Source organism: Haliaeetus albicilla, chromosome 6 (assembly GCF_947461875.1).
Source record: "Haliaeetus albicilla chromosome 6, bHalAlb1.1, whole genome shotgun sequence".
NCBI classification, from domain to species: Eukaryota; Metazoa; Chordata; class Aves; order Accipitriformes; family Accipitridae; genus Haliaeetus; species Haliaeetus albicilla.
Genome location: NC_091488.1, coordinates 1,482,326 through 1,502,928, shown reverse-complemented (window position 1 = coordinate 1,502,928; position 20,603 = coordinate 1,482,326). Strand labels below are relative to the sequence as shown.

At 37.5% G+C, this 20,603-nt stretch overlaps 1 protein-coding gene across 4 annotated transcripts in view; it reads left to right on the top strand.

Moving 5' to 3' along the window:
* The window catches only part of RPS6KA3 (ribosomal protein S6 kinase A3), a 78,763-nt gene that overhangs the window by 3,154 nt on the left and 55,006 nt on the right, over positions 1–20,603 (top strand). For all 4 annotated transcript variants that reach the window (XM_069784813.1, XM_069784811.1, XM_069784810.1 and 1 more), the window contains exon 2: positions 9,941–9,997. In XM_069784813.1, the coding sequence (XP_069640914.1) occupies positions 9,968–9,997 (30 nt within the window). In that variant the 5' untranslated portion in view covers positions 9,941–9,967. The remainder of the gene's footprint in view (positions 1–9,940; positions 9,998–20,603) is intronic.

Genomic DNA, 20,603 nt, shown 5'->3' with positions numbered 1-20,603 from the left:
GACCAGACTGCACCTGTAAAAAGCTTCTCAGCTGAACCTCAAATGGAAAAAAGTAGACTTAGAAAGGTTGCTTACCTGGAATGATTTTTTAAATAAAGATGTTTCAGTGAAAATAGGTAAGTTTAGGTCAAGTACATAAACAAATGACCTAAATACATAACTTACATTTTCAATTTGCATGAGTTGTGTTTATCTGTAGCATAGCAATATCCTAATTACAGACCCTATCCTGCAAGAGTATCCTTGGGCAAAAATATTTTTTACATCCACCTGGAAACTCACTGTGATTTCTGTCGTAGTTTGATAATAGTAATGTCTTTAGCTGTAATACTGAGTGAGGCCAAGAGTTTCCGCTAACCTCTCGGATTTGCTGATGTAGTTCTTGTAACACTATGTTATCCACATGGAATTACACATTATCAAGCTTTAAAACTCAGCTCAGACACTTTCTTTGTCTTGACAGCTCTATGATTTTTTGTATCAGATGAATTTTTATACATTTCCCAGTGCAGTCCTGTATTTGATTTTATAGTGGTACTGCCGAGGAGGTGATTTGCTATGATGTGTGAGCAAATTTGGTAGGAGGAGTAGAATGCCTTTAACTAGTATTACTTTGGAAGACAGTATAGTTAACCATCAACAGCTGCTGAAACTTCGGTGTACAGGACAGCAGATTTGTAGAACACGTCCTTCTTGAGAAATAATGCAAACAATTTTATTAGATAAAATATGGATTTCTAGTTTTCAGAGATCAGTTGCAGGACATCTGTTTCTACAGGTACAAATAGGTCAGTGATCCACATTGCATCTCTGACAGCTTTTTCAATGTGTAAAGTTGTTAGGCTGTTTTTAAAATAATTTGTCTATGTAGTATAATGTATTTTTGGTTTGTTTTTAAAGTTTCATGTTTTAAATGACACCACCTTTAAAGCCTGTGGAATGATGCTGTCTTTTATTGACCGAGGGTCCACTCAAGATTTATAACAAGCATAGGTTTGTTTTTCATGTTGAGAGTGTGCCTGTTATTTCAAGTCATCTGCTTTCAAGCAAATTAAGTATTGATGATTTGAGTTTGTATTTGAATGCCTGAATGACTAGCCTGATCCTTTGATCTATACAGCCAGCTATGCATATTAATGTCAACTGGAGGAGAATGAATACAGTTATGGCAGCCAAATTTTGGACACCAGTACCATAAGCAGATGCCATTTGCTAGACTTTCTGGGAAGCATCTGTGCCATCTATCTTTAGGAGTTTTAATTTAGGTGCTCTAAATCAGCTGTGGAGAAAGTTCAGTTTTTTCCGCTGCTCTTGACAGGGGATTTGTGATCATCTATTTAGGTGTCTAAATCGATGGTATCAATCTCCTCTCACAGAATTCCTTGTTTTATCTTCTGTATTCAGAATTATTTGAACCTTGCACCAGACAAGGGGTACTAGCATTTAACAGTCATGCTGATGCTTTAAAGAATCTCGTAGAATGTAATTTTTGCTTTGTAATTCCATTCTGATGTCACTGCAACATTCTCAATATCAATGTATACTTCTGGCATGGAATCTGAAATTTATCAGCCGTCTTGCCACCTGAAGCCATGAGGCTTGTTGTGACCGTCTCTTTACATTCTGTACTAGTCTGCGTGATCAGTGTCGTACTTACGTTCCACAGGAACAAAGGCTATATTTGCAGTCATTTCTTCTATAGCCAACACAGGAAACAATTCAAAGCCAAAAATGGAATCACCTAAATGGACTGGTCTATGTGGATTTTGAAGACTATCCGTTGTCTCTCCATTATAGGCAGAATTCTCTGCAGCACTCTGCTATCACTTCTCATACAGACCTGCTGTCAGTACAGTGCATTCTGAAGTCTGGGTTTTTCACAGATGTGTGGAGTGATATTTTCTTACGTTGGGCTAAAAGTGGCAATTGGCAATTTAGTTCTCGCCTAAATAAGTAGTATACTCTGTATTCCACAAACTGCTGTGATGGAAGGACAGGTTAACAGATGTTATATATCTGTAAATACCGTCTTCAGGAACACATCATCTGCATGAAAGATGTTTAAGGGTGTGCGTGGGGCTTCTTCAGCTTTTTCAGTTCCTTAATGGTACAATTTTACCTCTACTGTTCTTTAGTTAACACATTCCTACTACGCGGCGTAGTACTGATGTCCTGCTGTCAGCTGGGTGGGCTAGGAGGGGGCAGGTGATTTACTCCGCTGAATTCGGTACCTTCATGCAGTATTGTGTGTGCTCCGCGGCTCTTGGTTTCCTCACGGAAGGTGTTGAGTTTGACTTCTGGAATCGTTCTGTTAGGGTTTTTTATGACATTGGCAGTTCTTGTAATTGTTTTGTTCATTATAGCGTATGTAGTATTTCTCGCCACAGCTGGGACACCTAACACAAAGTAGATGTGAGCCGACTGACGTGTTTAAAGGCATGTCTGTTGTCTTTGAATTGATTGTGATCTGTCACACTGACTGTCATTGTTTGTCATTTGAAATGCTTGACTTAGGTTCACAATGATACATAGAATAAGGTGGGTGTTTAATTATTTCTTAACATCAAAAATACTACCTTTATGAGTTGATTGATCTTGGCAGTTGGCAGATCTATCAACTTTAAGAACTCTTTCAAGATACTGGGTTTGGGTTGTGGTTTTTTGTGGGGTTTGGTTTGGGGTGTGTGTGTTTTGTTGTGTTGTTTGTTTGTTTGTTTTTCAAATATAATTTATAGCCATATTCCAATAATGAAACTTTTAAGCAGTTTTCCAGGCAAGAGTAAAACCTTGTAATTGTTTTTCCAATCTTGGTGACTTTCAAGAGGGGAATAATTTGATCAGTAAAACTGGATTATTTAGAATTCTACTCTTCAGGGAGTTTTTAAGTTTAGATGAACTGAAGTGGCTGATGACTGCAAGTATTGTGCTATACGCTTGCGTACATGATACTGTGCTACTTACTCTCTCTTTATTCTGTGAAAGAAGATTAAATGCCTCATCCATTGGAAGTAGAGGGGGGATAAAATCCTGTGTAACAGATGGGAAAATGAGGCTTGACAGCTTAGTGACCCTACCTAGCATCATTCCGGGTGTCTCTTCTAGAGCTAGGAGATGAACTCTGATTTCCAGGGACATACTCCCCTGGCTCAACCACAAAGTTGCTGCTAGCTAGTTCTTATCAGTAACAGTTACCATATGTTCCCTTTGATGCAAGGAACCCCCTGTGGTATGCTTAATGCTCCACTTAACTCTTTTTGGAGGAAATGTGCTGCCTTTTTTATTTTTAAAAATTTATGTATTTATTTATTGAGTGAAGCAATTAAATTGTCTAGAAGGTAGCATGTGTCTTCTAAATATCTTATTATTGTCTGGCTGTGTTTAGTGACACAATTTCTAAGGTTCTGTTTAATTAAATTAATTAGTTAAATTTCCATTTAACATTTGATTTCAAGCATTAATTTATCAGAACATGCTTAAATATATACAGAAGATGTGAAGAAATGGTATTTTATTGTGATTTTAAACGTCTTTGTGCTGCAGTCTCAAAAGGTGGTGGTTTCAGGATGTAATCAGACCATGTTGAATATTATTTGTATTATTCCTTACATAACATGATTGCCAAACTTAGTTACTGTTAAAGCTTTGGCTTGCACGTTAAACAAATTTTTTCACTTAACAGGGAGTCTTTTTCCTCCTGTCTTCCAGCAGTTGACATTTGTTGTGTAGTCACCTTGGAAATCCTGAATTTTAGGAAATAGTGAAGTTGCTTCATAGCTTAGTTTCTCTTAGTAGAATTTATTAAAATAGGTAAATGACAAAATGAGGATAAAAGAGTAGTACTTTTGTTGATTTCAACCATTGTCGTTTATCGTGCAGAGAGGTTCTAAGAAGCCCGTGTCTGCTTTCTAAGGAATTGCAGCAGTCAGCCTTGCTGTGCCCGTTGGCTGTCCCCTGACTCACGGGAAGGACCTGGCACGTTACTCCCGTGTGTGTGCCCCGGTCCCCTTTGGAAGAAGCCAAGGCAGGCACAGGGCGTTTCGGTGGGCCTGGGACAGCAGCAGGCAGGGGTGGCGAAGCGCACCCGCCTTCTCGTGCAAAAACAGTCCTGGTAATAAGATTTGTATGCTGTCAGGTGCTAGAGTCGCTCTTAGGATGATGTGTGCGAGCAGAGAACGAGTTTCTTTTATTTTCATTTGTGCAGCAATGGCTGGATATACTGAAGTAAGTGATTTCTACTTGTATATTTCTTCTTCCTCTTTGGAGCAGATGAACAGAGAATAGGTGGTATGTGTTTTGTTTTGTTCTTTTCCTAATGCTGCTGAATTGATGTATTAAGTGTAATAATTTACCACCCATACAGGTAGGGAACTGAATGAAAATTTCACTTCCCTGTCTTTTTTTTTTTTTTTTCCTCTGCCTGAACAAATGAACATACACGATTGGAGCTTGTTTTAGCTACGGAAAGTGGTTGGCCTGGACGAAGATTTTATGATACTATATGTCTGGCGTCTCAGATAATGCCATGGCACTTGTCTGACTTCAAGCTGAGTTAATTCAGAGAGCTGCAAACTTTTTTTTTAGTTTCATTTTCTGACCTGACTTGGCACAGGGCTGGACAAATGCCAGCGCTGAGGAAAGCATCGCAGTGGAGGAAAGGGGACTGCTTTTCTGTATTGTTAAACTATACTCTTGAGTCATATTAGATAAGAAGGCGGTAGTGTAAAGTAGATAGGGTTTACGAAATCACATAGTTAAAGTTACCAGAGTATCCTAACTTAAGGAAGTTTGGCTTTGTACCTAAATGATCTGCTTGTTAATGGCTTATATCTCAGGTTGATTGTCTACAGGGAGGCAAGTTTCAATGTCCTGCTGTTTCTTTTAATACTCGGCAAAGGAAGAAGTCAGTCACCTTAGTTAATAAAGTTTAGAATAAATTGTGTGGAATTAATGGAACTTTGATGAAGTACAAAGTTTTTTATAAAAGAAATGCTTGCAGTAATTTTGTTTCACAAAAATAGTAGTTTTCAAAAAAATTAAGGAGTTTTTAATACTTGCGTCTACTATTTTTGACATAGTATATGCAAAACATTGATTATATGCTATGAGAGAACAGCAAAAGAAGTCTAAGATGATAGCTCACTTCTGCTACTTACATAAAATAAGTTTTAATCAGGTCAGGATTTAGGTAAGTGCTTCGAATCTGTGTGGCTTCACAGCTCAGGACTTAGGGCACAAGTCTAATTCAGATCCTGTTAAAACCTTATATTTTAGTTAAGCGCTGGAATAGATTGTGAAAACTCTATTACTGAAGATTTAAGAAGGGGTGGACATAAACATCTTGTGAGGGACATTGTAGGAATAGCTGATCATGCCTTCGTGCACTGAGATAGATCGCATGACCTCTCAAGGTCTTCTCAGTCTATTTTCAACTATTTTTCTGCGGACCTACAAATTTTTTCTCAGGGTAGCTCATTGCTGCTTAGAATAGCAAGTTTGAGTGTGTACAGTTTGAAAGGCTTTTACTGAATGTAGTTCCATGCAGCGCCTTGTGTTGCTAACAGCAAATTTGTTGTGAATGTTTCGGTGGGAATACTGTATTCTGTACTGCTTTGAAATAAGCCAGACGCATTGTTACAGCTTTACTCAATTCAAGGACTGCACGGTTCTTCAGCTTTATCTCCCAGTTGAGAGTCCCTTGAAAACACCAGATTGTAAGTGCTCAGATCTATATATGGTAGCTGAAAACTAGGAATTACCTGGGAGAAACTTCAGACTTATCCAGGTAATTTATTTAAAATATAATTCCAAAGCATAGTTAAATCGTCGCCTGTATTACTCATTGGCATGTTAAAACTTCTAGATAATGATTTTTAAATGGTATGATTCAGATGTCTTGTCTTGTCTGCTTGTGTACTCAAAACATCATCCTGCACTGATATACAGTACATAATTCTTGATTTGTCCAATTGTTAAGTCTAAGAATATAACGCTTTTTAAATTGTATCTTAATTGGGGTGTATGGTTCTGCTAAAAGACACCAATTACATGGAAAAGTCAATAGTTATATAATATACTGAACTCTGTTAATAGTATAAAGACTGGGTACTAACTCAAATGCTCAAGCCCAATATTAATAGGAAATATTGAGGTTAATGGCAGAAGAATTATACCGAAACCTATAACTGTTATCAATTTCATAAAGGCTTTTAAAATAACTGACAAACATAGTCGGGTAAAAAAGTTAAAATATTTGGCAGAGAGGCTACTTAAACATCCCAAAATAGTCTAGCAATAGTCTAAACGCAAAGCAGAGTTGTTTTGGGGGTGGAAGAAGATATTTGGTAGTGTCTAATATCAAAGAAGCTCTGGGGACAAACTTATGTCCTTCAGAAAAAAATTCTATTAAACTGTAGGAAAGAACATAAAGTTCAGCAAGGTAAGTCCAAATTAGCAGAACTTTGATTTGCAAACAATGTGAGAATAGAGATACTAAACTAAATCTAGAAACTTCAAGTGTATACTATCTGTAATATTACTGATGAAACTAATGGGAAAAATAGGAAAAAATGAGTACTAGAGGAAACATAATGATTTGTCCACTTAACACTTCAATTAACGTGGTTTAGATACCTGTAAAAAAAAAAACAACGGTGTGATGGGAATGATGGGTACCTGACATTATTATTAAAATAAGATATTCTGCACCAAATTGGTAAGTTCAAATTGCTGTTATGGATGCCAGGTGGTGTGTTTTACATATTCCATGTGGGTCCAGTGCTAATCAGAAGGATAAATGGGAATAGCATTAGGTTTATTGTGCAGGTGCCCACGATAGTACAATTTTGCCAGGCTTTTGAGATAAATTGGATCTCGTGCAGTAAATGTTAGAACCAAAATTTAAAAAAAAAAATAAATTTACAGTTCGCATTAAGACCGTAGATCAATATACAGTTGTAGCGTGTAAAGTGCAGGATATTCCCTGCTTCACAAAAAGTGGTTAATTGATTGTGGGTGGGATGTGGGCTACATTTCTCGAGGTACTCCTTTCTTACAAAGGATTTAGTATGATTATATTTTCTCAGTGCCAATACCCTAACATGCACCACTACTTGCTACCTCTTGGTTCCTTCCAGTGCAGTTATTTATGGGTGTGTGTTACTAGTCAAGAAGTGAAATAATCCAATTTTTTAATTTTTTAATTTTATTTTTTTTAAAAAGCCTTCTTTAAACTGTCTTTTTGCCAGGAAAATTAAGTACTTGATTATATCCTAAGAGTTCAGTGGGTAATTTTTGATTGCTAGAAATATTGATGGTTGATTTCCTGTTTTGTAGTTTGACTTTTGTCTCAGAGGTTCTGTTGTTTCATATGGGGGACAGTTACGTACCAGCTGCCTGATGCAGATTCCCTGATGTTTATCTGCTTTATGCTTATTTAGGAAACCTGTAGGATCCCTTTTGTGTTCCTGTCCATGTGACTTCAGGAAAACTGCTGGAACCCAGCTGTGTTTAAGCTGATTTCTACTAATTTAGTGAAATGTGGCAACAGGCTTAAAAGCTTTTGGGAGTCAAATTTGTAGCTAACTAAACATGACTCCGCTTCCTATTCCGTTTTCCAGCAGAAAGAGTTTGAGTGGATTGGATGAGCATTTTGTAGGTTACCTTTATGAGGGTCGTATACCCTCCTTTCATGGTGTAAATTGATTGCTGATGTGCGTAGGTGTAAGTAGAAACTTTCTGTGGACCTTTTCTGTTATTTTTCTTATAGTTCTCTTGTGCTTTCATCTGAAATATATTCTACTTTTGGAGACAGAGTACTGGAAATAACCAGATCTTTGATCCATTCTGCTTCCTTAGTGTCCCACTATGGGAGGAGTGCAGTGACGAAGAATAATCAAGGTCTAGAGTCCTTTAATTCTAGTTTGAATTAAACCGATCTGTACATGTGAAAGATATATCCAGCCTTCTCCTAGTCTGTATTCATCAGACTATTATATCTAGTCCCAATCTGTTATGTCACTGAGACATGTCTTTGGTTCTATTTAAATACTAGAGGGAGTCTACACCCAGCAAAACGGAACCTGTTTCATTCGCTCACCTCTTAAGCATGCTGCTGACCTCCTCACTCCACAGTGGTTTAAATATTGCCACTTCCAATAGGAACCTTTTGGCTTTACATTTTAACTCCTAAAGAAAGGCAGTACGCTTTGTAGACTTTCTGAATACACAGCTGCTTTCCATTTAATAGTATCATATACCAGCAAACCATAAATCATATATACATATTCTTCTTTACCTTACATGGCTCAGACTGTTCTGAGAAAAACTGGTTCTACCATCCAGTGATTCCTTTAGCATAATGATTGCTTGGGTAGACCTATTTAAAAAGATCTTGCTAATCCAGTGATCTGGCTCAGACATGACAGCATGGCGCACATGCTGATTTCTTGAGTTTGTTCCTAGTTCCAATAAGTGTGTTTGGAATGCGTTGCTTGAATTCAGCTGAAAAGTAAGTGAAAGCAATGCAGAATTAAACAGGAAAACCAGATTGTACAAAACAGTTCATTTGTGTTGCAAAACTTTGCTGTGTTTTTCCTGGTGGACTGATAAAATGTTGAAAACAGTCAACGAGGTTAAAGATCAGAGCCTTTTTAAAAACAGAGGTTGAACATTCAGTGTATTTGCCATGTTTGAAAATTTGAATTCATAAGTGGTTAGGATTTAATCTGTCACTTCGTACAAAAGATTCTCCTCCAGCCATGTGTAAGCTGGAAGACTATATTAATCAGAAGTTGTTACAGAAAAATGCTAGGAAGGTTCCACACAAGAAGTCTGCTGAAAAACTGAACTGTGGGAAGGAAGGTGTAGAATGAAGCTCAAATCTCTGAATCTCTGAGCAGCTTTTATTAACTTCCTGACATCTAGAATATATCTATCCATACATGCATGTAACTTTATTTTAAGTAAATTAAGTTCCAAAAAAATAGATTAATTAGGCTTTGTGTTCTCTAGAGAAGCAATGCACAAATGAACTTAAATTTTGCCTCTAGTGGTAATCAAAAATGTAACCATTTTTAAATGTTTCTCATTTGTTTCTAAAATCATATTGAATTGCTTTTAAACTTTAAGAGCAAACTAAGTATTAATCCCCCAGGTGATAGCCCATATCGTAAATTAGAAAATACATATTTTTCCTACAACTTGCTAATATTCATGTTTGTTGTGTAGGCAAGGTCATTCTAAGTCTTTCTGGGTAAAGTGTCTCTTAGAAATTCTCCAATTATAGGAACACTGACAAGGAAAAGAAAGCATTTGTTGACCAACAAGGTATTTAAGCTTTTTTTAAATCTTTATGGGTAAATTTCAAATTCAAAAGCCTATTTCTGTATGGCTTGTTAGAATGGTCCTTAGAAAAGTACAGAAGGTAGTAAATGCTGGATAATAAAATTAGCATTGTGTTCATAGTTTTTATAAGGTTATACTGTAGTTATAAATGTTCTTGAAGTAGTCATGGTAGAGTAAGGACTGACTTGCTACATAAGGTCTTGCTCTTAGGAATAACCTGTTTATCTGTTCTTGGTTGTGGCTTTTTGCTGTTCAGTCTTCATCAGCTTTAACTCTTTTGCTGAAGTTGTAGCAGTGGGAAAATAACATCTAGCTGTGTAGTAGTAAGGCTTCAAATGCTAGATTGTTTTATATATTTCATACAGTGACTTCATCCAGTTTGATAATACATGAGGGTCAAAGCCAGAGTGGCATTGCATGCCAGCAATAAGCAGTCTTCTGTGTTTACTTTCAATGACTTTTTTTTTTTTTTATAGAATATGGAGAAGAGAACACTTGATCCTGTACGGTAGCATGCTGTAAAAGCACACTGACAATGTATTTACCTCTGTACTTGGATTCAGCATTTCTAGTAACTTGCTGTGTCTGTTTCTTACAGAATGGACAGCAAATTGTGGATGAGCCTATGGGAGAAGATGATATCAACCCACAAACTGTGAGTAAAAGATGGTTGTAATAAAGATAGATGGGACAATATTGTAGCACACTGATATCACTTAATTTACAGGCAGTTTGCCACTAATGTTTTGTTGTTTAGGTTTACTAGACATGAGGTGCAATCTAGGATCCTAATATTTTTGAGATAAATTCTTTCTCACTGACTTGTCTGGTTCTGTATCCTACTGTTTGTTCTGATGAACTTTTATGCTTTCCATAGTAATTTTTGTACAATATAGCCTCTCCCTAGTATTTCTAGTATGAGGTGGGCTTTCCTATGGACAGCACAAAGCTGAATATGGTAGAAGTTATAATTGGCTTGGGGAGTGAGAAGGTTTGATAGTAAGATGGGGCTAGTTAGAGTATTCCTGAATAGGAAGGGAGGTTGAGCTCCTCTTTTCTTATCTTAGCAAACCTTGAAAACATGTAGTTCTTTTTTACTATCCACTTTTCCTAGTGCCAGCAAGCAAAGCGCTTCCATCAGCTTCTGTTAGTCTCATCAGTGAATAGGTGAAAATATTTTACATCTACAAAGTATGTTTTATTAATAATTAAGTTTCAGTTGTGGTCGTGTCACAACAAAGGATTATTTCATGGTTAAATTCCACACATATTCAGTTGCAGACGCATGTGTGCTTACTGTATGAAATATGATTCTTTCAGCATGGCAGCATGCACCATAGCTTTTCCCCTTCTATTTTGGTAAGCAACATGTAACAGCAGCCAGCACCTTTGTTTTCCATACTGTCATGAGATTTCTTGGCAGTATCTGTCTGTGCCCTTTTTGTTGTTAGCATTAGTCATCTCTTATTTTCCTTATTGACCTGTGTAAAACTAGATTATTTGCATAATAAATCTTCATTAGCCTGGAACATTCTTTCTACTCCCTTTTTTCATAGAACCAAGAAACCAAGATACAAAGTTCTAGGTCCTCTTCCTGGGCTTCCTGTTGAAAAGTTTAGATGTGTCACATTGGAGTGCATTCAAGAATAGCAAAGCTAGTCCATTGAGGACCAGGCATTTCTTAAGTCTTTCCTCTGTTGATGTGGATTCCACCTTTCCTCTTGTGATGCTAATTTGGCTAAGTTGGAGTGAAAGAGAACTTCTGTTCATTGGTTCAGAGCTGACAAAGTTAAGGGCTTCAGAAATGTTTGCATGGAGATACTCAAAGATGATAGCTGTAGGTATTGATTTAGATGGTGACTTAAGACCCCTTCCCTGCCTCAGATAAGATGCTAAATGCTGAAACGTGCTTAGTGAAATTTTCATAGTGATGCAACAGCCAAAGGCAGAGGCTGAACTATTAATGTAGATCTTGAGTGTTTGCTGTAAATCAGATCTGGACACTAAGCATTAGAGAGCCATGAACTAATGCACTGTGAATCACACATAGGAGTAGAATGGTCACTCTGAGCTTGAACTAGCCAGTGAACACAAAAAAAATGGATACCTATCCCTTTTTTCTTCCTTCCCCATAACTTTTTTAAATTTCAGTTATCTGTATATTCTAAAAGCTCATATCTCATATTCCTTTCTGCTTTCAGCTTTCAGTAGTCTTTCAGGGGAAGATCAAGGGTGAGGAAGGACTGTGAAGCTAGTTTCCATTGCTCTTGTAATTGGGAGGCATTAATCGAAGGAATTCTTAACCCAGGCTTCTTGAAAATAGAGATTGCTGCTAAAGAGAAGATCAGAGTCAGGAAGGTTCATTGATAATTTGTTTAAGTTCCTTACCTTCATGTCAAACTTGCAGTTTACAATATTTCATAATGTGAAGGTACCAGTGAGTTCAGGTTTCTTATTGTGATGCCTGTGACTTTTTCTCAGACATGAAGGCAACTTCAGTAGTTGTACTTTTGTGTCAGAGAGTACTAGCTGACTGTTAAGCCTGGTGATAAATGGCCTTACCAATAAAACACAATTTTTCAACTCCACATTCTGTTGGAGTTTAGAGTTCATGTGCTGGTATTGCATATTGTGCAGACTTCAGCTTGTGATTAGATGGTCAAAGCTGTTTCCAGCATGGAAACATGTTTGCAGCATGGATATAATTGCAATGCCATAGCAGTTTCTCTCTCTGCTGAAGTTGTGGACAGAGGCAGTTTAGATAATGAGTGGAGTTGCCTTTTCTATGCTTGTCTTCAAACATACCAGTAACAGATGTAGCTCTTAAGCTGATATGAAAATTAGGAGATTAAAAGTCTGCACTGTATAACTGCTTTTGGTTCTTCCTCAAAAAACACAAGGGTCTGCTGTCTTTAACAACAGGGTGAAGAAATAAGGCAAGGGCTGACAGATGACTAAAGCAGTGCAGTGTTAAAGAGTAAGAAAGGAACAATATTTATGAGGTTAGAAGGCAACACCAGAAGGAGATAATTTGTTCTAATATTCTGCATAACATAGACTACAGTGCTTAGTTGAATTCTTGTTTGAACTAGAAGATCTCTTTTTGGGAAGGTGTTCAGTTTGGGTTTGGTTTGTTAATTTATTCTGACTAGTGTCCTTGCTTGATGATAATTTCCTTGTTTTGAGTCTGTAACTTCACCCTCTTCCTATGAGCTTTTTTGTTTTGTGATTATCTGCTAAAATTGTATTCTTTATCTATTGTATTGGGTTTACATGACAAGGTTTCAGTAGCGGGGGAGTGACCCACCATGTCAGACAGAGCCAGTTTCAGCTGGCTCCAAAACGGAGACTGTCAACGACGCTGGTGGCATGCCTCTCTGTTAACATGCTTGCAAAAGTGTAAAAAGCCCTGTGCAGCAGCTGTGAGAGTAAGGAGTGAGAACACGTGAGAGCAACAGCCCTGCAGACCCCCAGGTCAGTGCAGAAGGAGGGGAGGAGGTGCTCCAGGTGCCGGAGCAGAGATTCCCCTGCAGCCCGTGGGGAAGACCACGGTGAGGCAGGCTGTCCCCCTGCAGCCCAGGGAGGTCCACGGGGGACCAGATCTCCACCTGCAGCCCGGGGAGAGAGGACCCCACGCCGGAGCAGGGGGATGCCCGAAGATGGCCGTGATTCCATGGGAAGCCCACGCTGGAGCAGGCTTCTGGCAGGACCTGTGTAGAGAGGAGCCCACGCTGGAGCAGGTTTGTTGGCAGGACTTGTGACCCCACGGGGGACCCACACTGGAGCAGTCCATTTCTGAAGAACCGGGCTCCATGGGAAGGACCCACGCTGGAGCAGTTTGAAGAACTGTAGCTCATGAGAAGGAGCCACGCTGGAGCAGGGCAAAACTGCGAAGAAGCAGCAGCAGACAGTGTTACAAGCTGACTGCGATTCCCGTTCCCCATCCCACCGGCGCTGCTTGCGGGGGAGGAGGTAGAAGAGCAGGGAATGAAGGAGTGAAGTTGAGCCTGAGAAGAAGGGGACGGTGGGAGGAAAGGTGGTTTTAGTTTTGTCTTTGTTTCTCACGATCCTACTCTATTTTTAATTGGCAATAAATTAAATAAATTTTCCCCAAGTTGAGACTGTTTTGCCCATGATGGTAATTGGTGAGCGATCTCCCTGTTCTTATCTTGACCCATGAGCTTTTCTTCACCTTATTTTTTCCCCCTGCCCTGTTGAGGAGGGGGAGTGAGAGGGTGGCTGGATGGGCGTCTGCCATCTAGCCAAGGTTAACCCACCACAACTATCAAATTTCTCTTTCAGTATTTGATAACTGCAGGATTACTTACAAGTAGTTTCCTGTACTTTCTTCAGACATTCCCAAACTGCTGCTTTTTTAGGGAGCAACCCATTTTAACACAGTATGACCATCAAAAAATTAAAACATTTCTCTAATACTCTTTCTGTCATGCTTGAGCTACTTAGTTAAGATTGGTTTAGCTTTTTAATGCCTCAGACCAGTATTTTAGGAACCTATTTTGCATTTATTTCTAGGTTGTGGTGAGTAAAAAGTTGTGAATAATGATGTAAAATAATCTAGAGTTGTTTTTTTTAACAAAAAATTACTGTGGTTGCTCAGTCAGTTATAGCTGGAAGCTAGCCTTTGCTGTCTGTCAGCTAATAAAATACTGCATCAGCTGGGATGTGATATTCTTTCAGTGCTTCATATCTGTTTTGGTGCAAGATACCGCTGAAACTCATTTAAGTTCTTCTGTTTAACTTTGCACTGAAATGGACTTAGAGCACTTATGTGGTCACTGGCAATTTATGAAATTTCTCAGCTGTAACTGAGGACACTAGAGTAAACAGACCTAGCGTGTACTAGCACATGAGGTAAGAAGATAAAATATTTCAGTAGGTGTGTAAGGGATGCAGGTTCAAGATAGTGAGTTGCTATAGTTCTGTGGAGATAGAGGCGGGTGAAAACTTGAAATACTGCATCCTTTTGCTGTGTTAAGTGTTTGGCTAGTGTGCTGATAATGCAAATCAGATAAGAAATTTAAAATAAATATTTAAGCCTAACAGTTCTATCTACATAGGAAGTCTCTAGTATTCTGCATATCAAAAGATAAATTTCCTTTTTTTTTTTTTTTTTCTAACATCCCTTTTCTTTTGGTCAAAATTAAAGTTAATTGGCAGGAGAGTCTGAGTTGCAGAGCTTTGATTCAAATTTGGTAGTTTGTTATAAGAAAAGCAGGAGCTATAATGGTACATATCTGTTTCTGAGGAATCCAAGATGCTGTATGGTTAAAAGTCTTGCTCCTCTTAAAAGAGGAACCGTTCAGTGTTCTAGTTTTATTACAATGACTATACTGGTTATATCTGACTTTATAGCTTGCTGTCAAATTTTTTAGCATATATACCTCAGATGATCTGGGTCCAGCAGGAAATAAATGTAAGAACAAGTAAACAACTGGCTGAAGCTTGACCTAATGCAAAAGCTTAAGTGAACATTACTGAAAGAGGTGAAGCTATTTTTAAAGCCTTTTATTTGCTGCCTTTCTCGCTCTTGTACTATCTACTGTTGCTTTCTGTAGCTCTGTGTCAATAAGGATTGAGTAAATGAACTGAGCAAATTAATTGTTTTGAGCTCTTACAATCATGATGCATGCTTTACTAGTTAAATCTAACCAGAAACTACAGCTAGTCCAGCAAGTAGCTTCCCATTTTGTATATATGTGAAGAGCATATCATGTGTGCTGTGTTCTTTGTTATGATCTGTTACATGGATTCAATTTAGCTGTTAAAACACTTAATACAACTCTATTACCATCACACTCTACTTAAGTTTAAGCATAATAATAAACATACAAAAATACTAGGTTCCAAAAATTTGTGAAAAGTTGTTCTCATAATACTTTGTAAATTGCAGGAAAAACTCATGTATTTTTCTTTTTGGTAACCTGCTAGGACTGAAGATTACTTTTTTCAGTACAGGCAGGAGTGGAACCTATTCAGGCTCAAACAACTGGGATGAAAAAGTAAACTCTCTCTCCAATGGAGGTGGTTGGGTAATATTATTACACCTCTTGTATGCTTTGGTAAAACTTTAAACAAAACGCCACTTTTAAATAAGAAGAATTAAAATGTAAAGCAGTATATTAAAATATGCTGATCTGGATGATGATGAACTAAATGTCAGTAGCTGTCATCCTCTTACTAAAAATATATAACAAAGCTAAGTAAGACTAGTCAGTGGGTAGTCAAAAGGTAGTGTAAGAAATGCTTGCAAAGAAAAGTCAGTAGTTAAAAATAAGTTTTTCATTTATTTTTCTTTAGTAGAATTTAAATAAAACATCTGTTTGCAGTCAGAAGAGATGAAAATTATGACCTTTGTCTTCTCAATCAGTGTTTTAATAGAAGAGTTTGTAAGGAAAGTGTGATCTTAGAAAAGGCTTTAAGATACGTTAGAAAAATAATTTGAAGCATGTGGACAATATAGTCTCTTTGGCAAAATACTGAACTTGATCAGCCAATTATATGTAGTAATAATGTTTAGATTCTATATTGTACATGAACGTATACTGTGCAATTTACCATGATTCTATAAAACACTGGTCAACCTGGGGAGGGCAGGCAGGGAGGTGTTGAGGTAAGGACAGGGAGATCACTTACCAGTTACAGTCATGGGCAAAACAGCCCCCTGTCACTCAGGCAATAATACTAAAACCAGAGTAATCTGGGGTAATCTCGTTTGTTGTGTCACCATCCGTGAAAATAATGAAAGACAAGAATGTTAAAATGAAGTAATTCAGAAAAAAAAAAAGGCATAATTAAACTGAGAAATGTTTAGATTTTAAAACATTTGGGAGAGGCTTTTGCTGATTTTTAGTTTCACCTTGATTTTTAATGTTATAGCATTGTACTAGTGAGAACTCTTAGTTTCAAAAACTTTGCATTTTGGCAGGTTGAGGCACTGTTTCAGGACTGCTCCAAACTTCTTTTGGATATTGCTGTTTGGGTGCTCAGTAATAGTTTCCTATTAAAAGAATAATCTTCTGTTAACATGACAACAAACATATTTCTGTGATTGTTTTGATATGTTTGTTTTCCTTTTGCTGGTGTAACCTTTACATTTCCATTTTCTGTGTGTGTATTTTTGTCAGTTTTTTGACATAAATTCTTGGCTCTGTGGTACAGGTTGTAAGACATAGCTAGAATTTCTTAAATATTACAGAAACGTTTGGGTTCACAAGTATTCGTAGACCACAGTTTGGGATTTCTCATTTTTTACAGACTGATACTTAATTTTAGCTGAAGCAGCCACTTGTATAGCTTATCAGTAGTAAAACAGTGACAATTTAATATTTTTTGCAGTTTTGAAAGATGAGGTATACAGTCAAGTTATTCTTTCACATTGCTTACACATTCTTGAATGTGTGATTATTGCCTGTTTATATGGAAATCAAACTGAGGAAGCTTTCTTTACAGCCATAGCAATGCAATTGTTTGAAACCATAATATTACATAATTCGGTATAACACCATGTTCCTTGTTGTGAAGTAAGTCATCCTTTCTGTTAAAGCCAGCCGATAACCTGGCCATATAATGAGACAGTGTCCACTATGTAATGGAGTGAAGGAAACAACCTGAGTTACAAATACTGAACTCGGAGTTTAAGGTGGTCGATAATTCTTACATTCCTTCTAAAGTATTCTACTAAATATAGTTAAACATACATACATATGTATTTAGTTCTATTTTACAATCAAATAACTTGATTCTTGAACAAATAAGTTTCCCAAGCAAACCATTTATGTCTGTAAATTTTGAATCCAGTTATTACCTTCTTAATGCCCAGATTTTCCTTTGTAAAAGGCAGAATTCCTTTTTTTTTTCTCTCTCTAATGTAGTGAAATTGGAAGTTCATTATCTTCCAAAGCACTGTGCTGTGCTGCAACTTGGATGAATTTTGCTAGAAACTTCAAGTGAAGTGCATGCATCTTACCTGTGTAAGAATGGACTTGGTGGTCCTTGCATAAGAAATTACAGCATCCTTCTAAACAGTGCGAAGCTTTTAGTCTGAGATGTTAACTGTTGGATATCAAATCCATACAAAGAAGGCAAGCCATGGATTATTTTTTTTCCCCCAAGATGTCATCAGGTGTTGAGGAAAGATTACAGCAAAACTCTTTCACTGATGTCTTCTAATGGATTTTCTGAGTGGCTTATTTCGCACTTAGTGTCTTAGGTGCAGCATGCTTTCTGGATCTTGGTCAGAAAATTGAGTAATTTGAGAGTGTAAGCAACATTAGAAGTCAAGCTGCTTACTTGTTACATGAAGAGAAAACAGATGGTAGCCCTGAAAAGCCTGTAAACTAGCAGATGGAAACTGCCACACCCCCTGATTAATAGAATATTGCTTCTTTGGCTATACAAACATATTTATTATGAAAAGAAGTATATTATTCAGCTTCTGAAAACTCCAAAAAGTAGCTCTCTGTTCCTCAACTGTTGACCTTCATCAAATGAGGGCTTTTCATTCCTTTTGTGTACTCCATCTTTGTCTTTTCCAGATAATTGAAGGCAATCTGTACTACAGAGCCTTGCTTGTCTAGCAGCATAAAGACTTAATTTGCATTATTACACTTCTCGGACTGACAGTATAGGAAGATTGTCAGTCCACCTAATGGACTCCACTTAGATGAAATGCTTCAACTTTTTCTGGTTATGTGTAAAAGTGAGCATCCCACTGTGGTGCGTACATTTTAATCAATCAAAACCGTGGATTCCCTCTTGTTCTATACTGCTTTGAGGGTTCCTCCAGCATCTTTCCGTTCTCCTGCTATCCGTGGCGGCTGTGAGTCCCATTCTCTTGAATGTCTGGACAGCAAGTCTGATGACATTTTCTCTTCATTTTTGAAAATTCAGAGCATCCAATTTAAAAGAAGAGGAGGTGAAGATGGGAGATGAACTCACTTTATATTTCTGTACTGGAGGAGGAAATGCATTGTGCAAGTGGAGTTCTGCAATTGGCAGAACGGTCACTGACGGGCATAGCAAATCCCTTTTGTTTTGGAGGCAGTTGTGTTTCGTGATAAACATGCATAATACAAATCTTTATCAAGGACTTCGAGGTAAGGGGAGCAATTTGCTGGAGCAATTTGTCCTTGTTATCACAGACCCCCCTGTTGGGGATTGCTGCCCTCTAACCTGTCTCCTTCTCATACGAAGGAATATTTAAAAGGGCAAGCTCTTTTCTTAGAGATTCTCAAAATGAATTATGTAGCATATATCTTAATGTTTCTGGTTGGCTGGTAGTGCTCTTTGGGAACCATGCAGGCTTTATTCTCCCAGAACACAAGAAATTTCTTCCACCTGCTGCAGACCCATGCCAGTTATAGGAGAACTATTGTTGTGAAGTAACCCCGCTGACCCCTGAACATTGTGCTTTGTACTTCACTGGGAGGTCACATAAAAGGTTTGGGAGAGCAGTAGTCAGTAATTGTACAAATGTTGCAGTTGAAATGCCTTATTCCTGTCACCCTTAGGAGATACAGCTTATCTGCAGCAGAATACACTCATACCCTTACAGCAAAAAGAGAAGAAAATGCTTATTTACCCACAGTGTCTTTTCATCTTTAAAGAACATTGTAGTTAGTGTAGGTCTTACCACTTACTCTCCATTTCTGCTTTTAGCTCTCCTTGCTACCATAGAATTTAATTTAGTGATCTGGGGACTCCTGCTCACTCTGCTTTTATGCATTCATACATGTTCTTGACAAGGTAAGGCAGAGAGTTTGGATGGTCTCCCATTTATTTATTTAAATTTGTTTTAAGTCTTCAAAGTGTAAACAACTATATTGCTGTTAAACTGCAATTCTTGAGATATTTCAGTTTTGAGGGGGAAGTAGCTGGAGGTTTAAAACAATTGAAGAGAGGAAAGCTTCAAGTAATTTTTGTACTTGAAGTAATTTTATGAAATACTTGAAATCCTTATGTTGCAGTAACCTCCTTGTGTTCAGGAAGCTTTGCTTATCCCGAAACAAATACCAAATCTCTTTTCATGCTGTGTTACTGCTGTTGTAGTAGAGGCTGTTTCTTCCAAGAAGGCTATAACACTGTAAGACTGTAAAAATTGCATTGTAATTGAGGACTCGAGGTGTAGTAGTAGTTACTGAATCCCTGTGTAATCTATAATAATAATTGTGTATATTCAGTACATAGCATTTGAAAGAACCATCCCTGCGGAAGTGACATAAATAAAGACCCAGAGGAGCACAAGAGAACACAAAAAAGGCACATTTTTGCTTGAGGGGTCCTGATAAAGCCAGGGTCTTTAGTTCATCTCTGCATTTGGGCAAGAGGGTCTTTGCTCATGCTGGGGAGCCATATAATCCAGGTTTTAAAGGCAAAGTTAGAAACCGATACTGTAGACAGCCAGGATGTGGTAATAGAGATAGTAGCAACATATTCTGTCATTTAAAATAAATAAATTACTGGCTTTGCCTTCTGAAGAGGAATAAAAATCTAAAAAAAATTGCAGTAATCCAGATATTTGTTAGAACCCAATCAAAGTGGGTAGTTTGGAGGGTTTGTTTGTATTAATGTCTTGTGCAGGAAGAAGTACGGTATTTTGCTATATGTTTCCTTTGGTACAGAGACACTAAATGGAATCACCTGGATCTGTTTATAGCTGAGAACTTGTATATGCCTTTGTCTAGATGTTGTTACTTGCCTTTATTTATTTATTCATTGCTTGAAGAAAAACAGTCTTGCTCTGTATTTTAATGGAGCATGCACTGTGTCATTCAGTGATTTTAATAAATATCAGAAAAGCTGAAGATACTGTCAATATTCAGAAAATAACTTCCATACTAAATCTAGAGAGACATCAAATTAAAAACTTCATCTCTAGCTGTTCAAAGTAATTAGATTGAGTTCTAATTCTTAGAAACATTTGAAGGTTTTTTTAAACATTGAAAGAAAGCTTAGGTATTTTTATTACTCTAAGAAATTTTTCACTCTCTACAAAGCAGTATAATATTGGTGCATATGTCAGACATTCAAGCTGGGCGATGCAATTGAAATAATTTCTGCAGTCTGTCTTGGCCTAACCTCTATAACATCTGTGTAGCATTTTCTATGTGCAGGATTTCAAAGGGCTATGCGCAACGTCAGTTTGGTCCGCTAACAACTCTAGTAAATAAAAATAGTCATTAAGCATACGCATACTGCATTCTCTACATTGAAGTCTAAAAAGTAGTGATAAATGATATGTT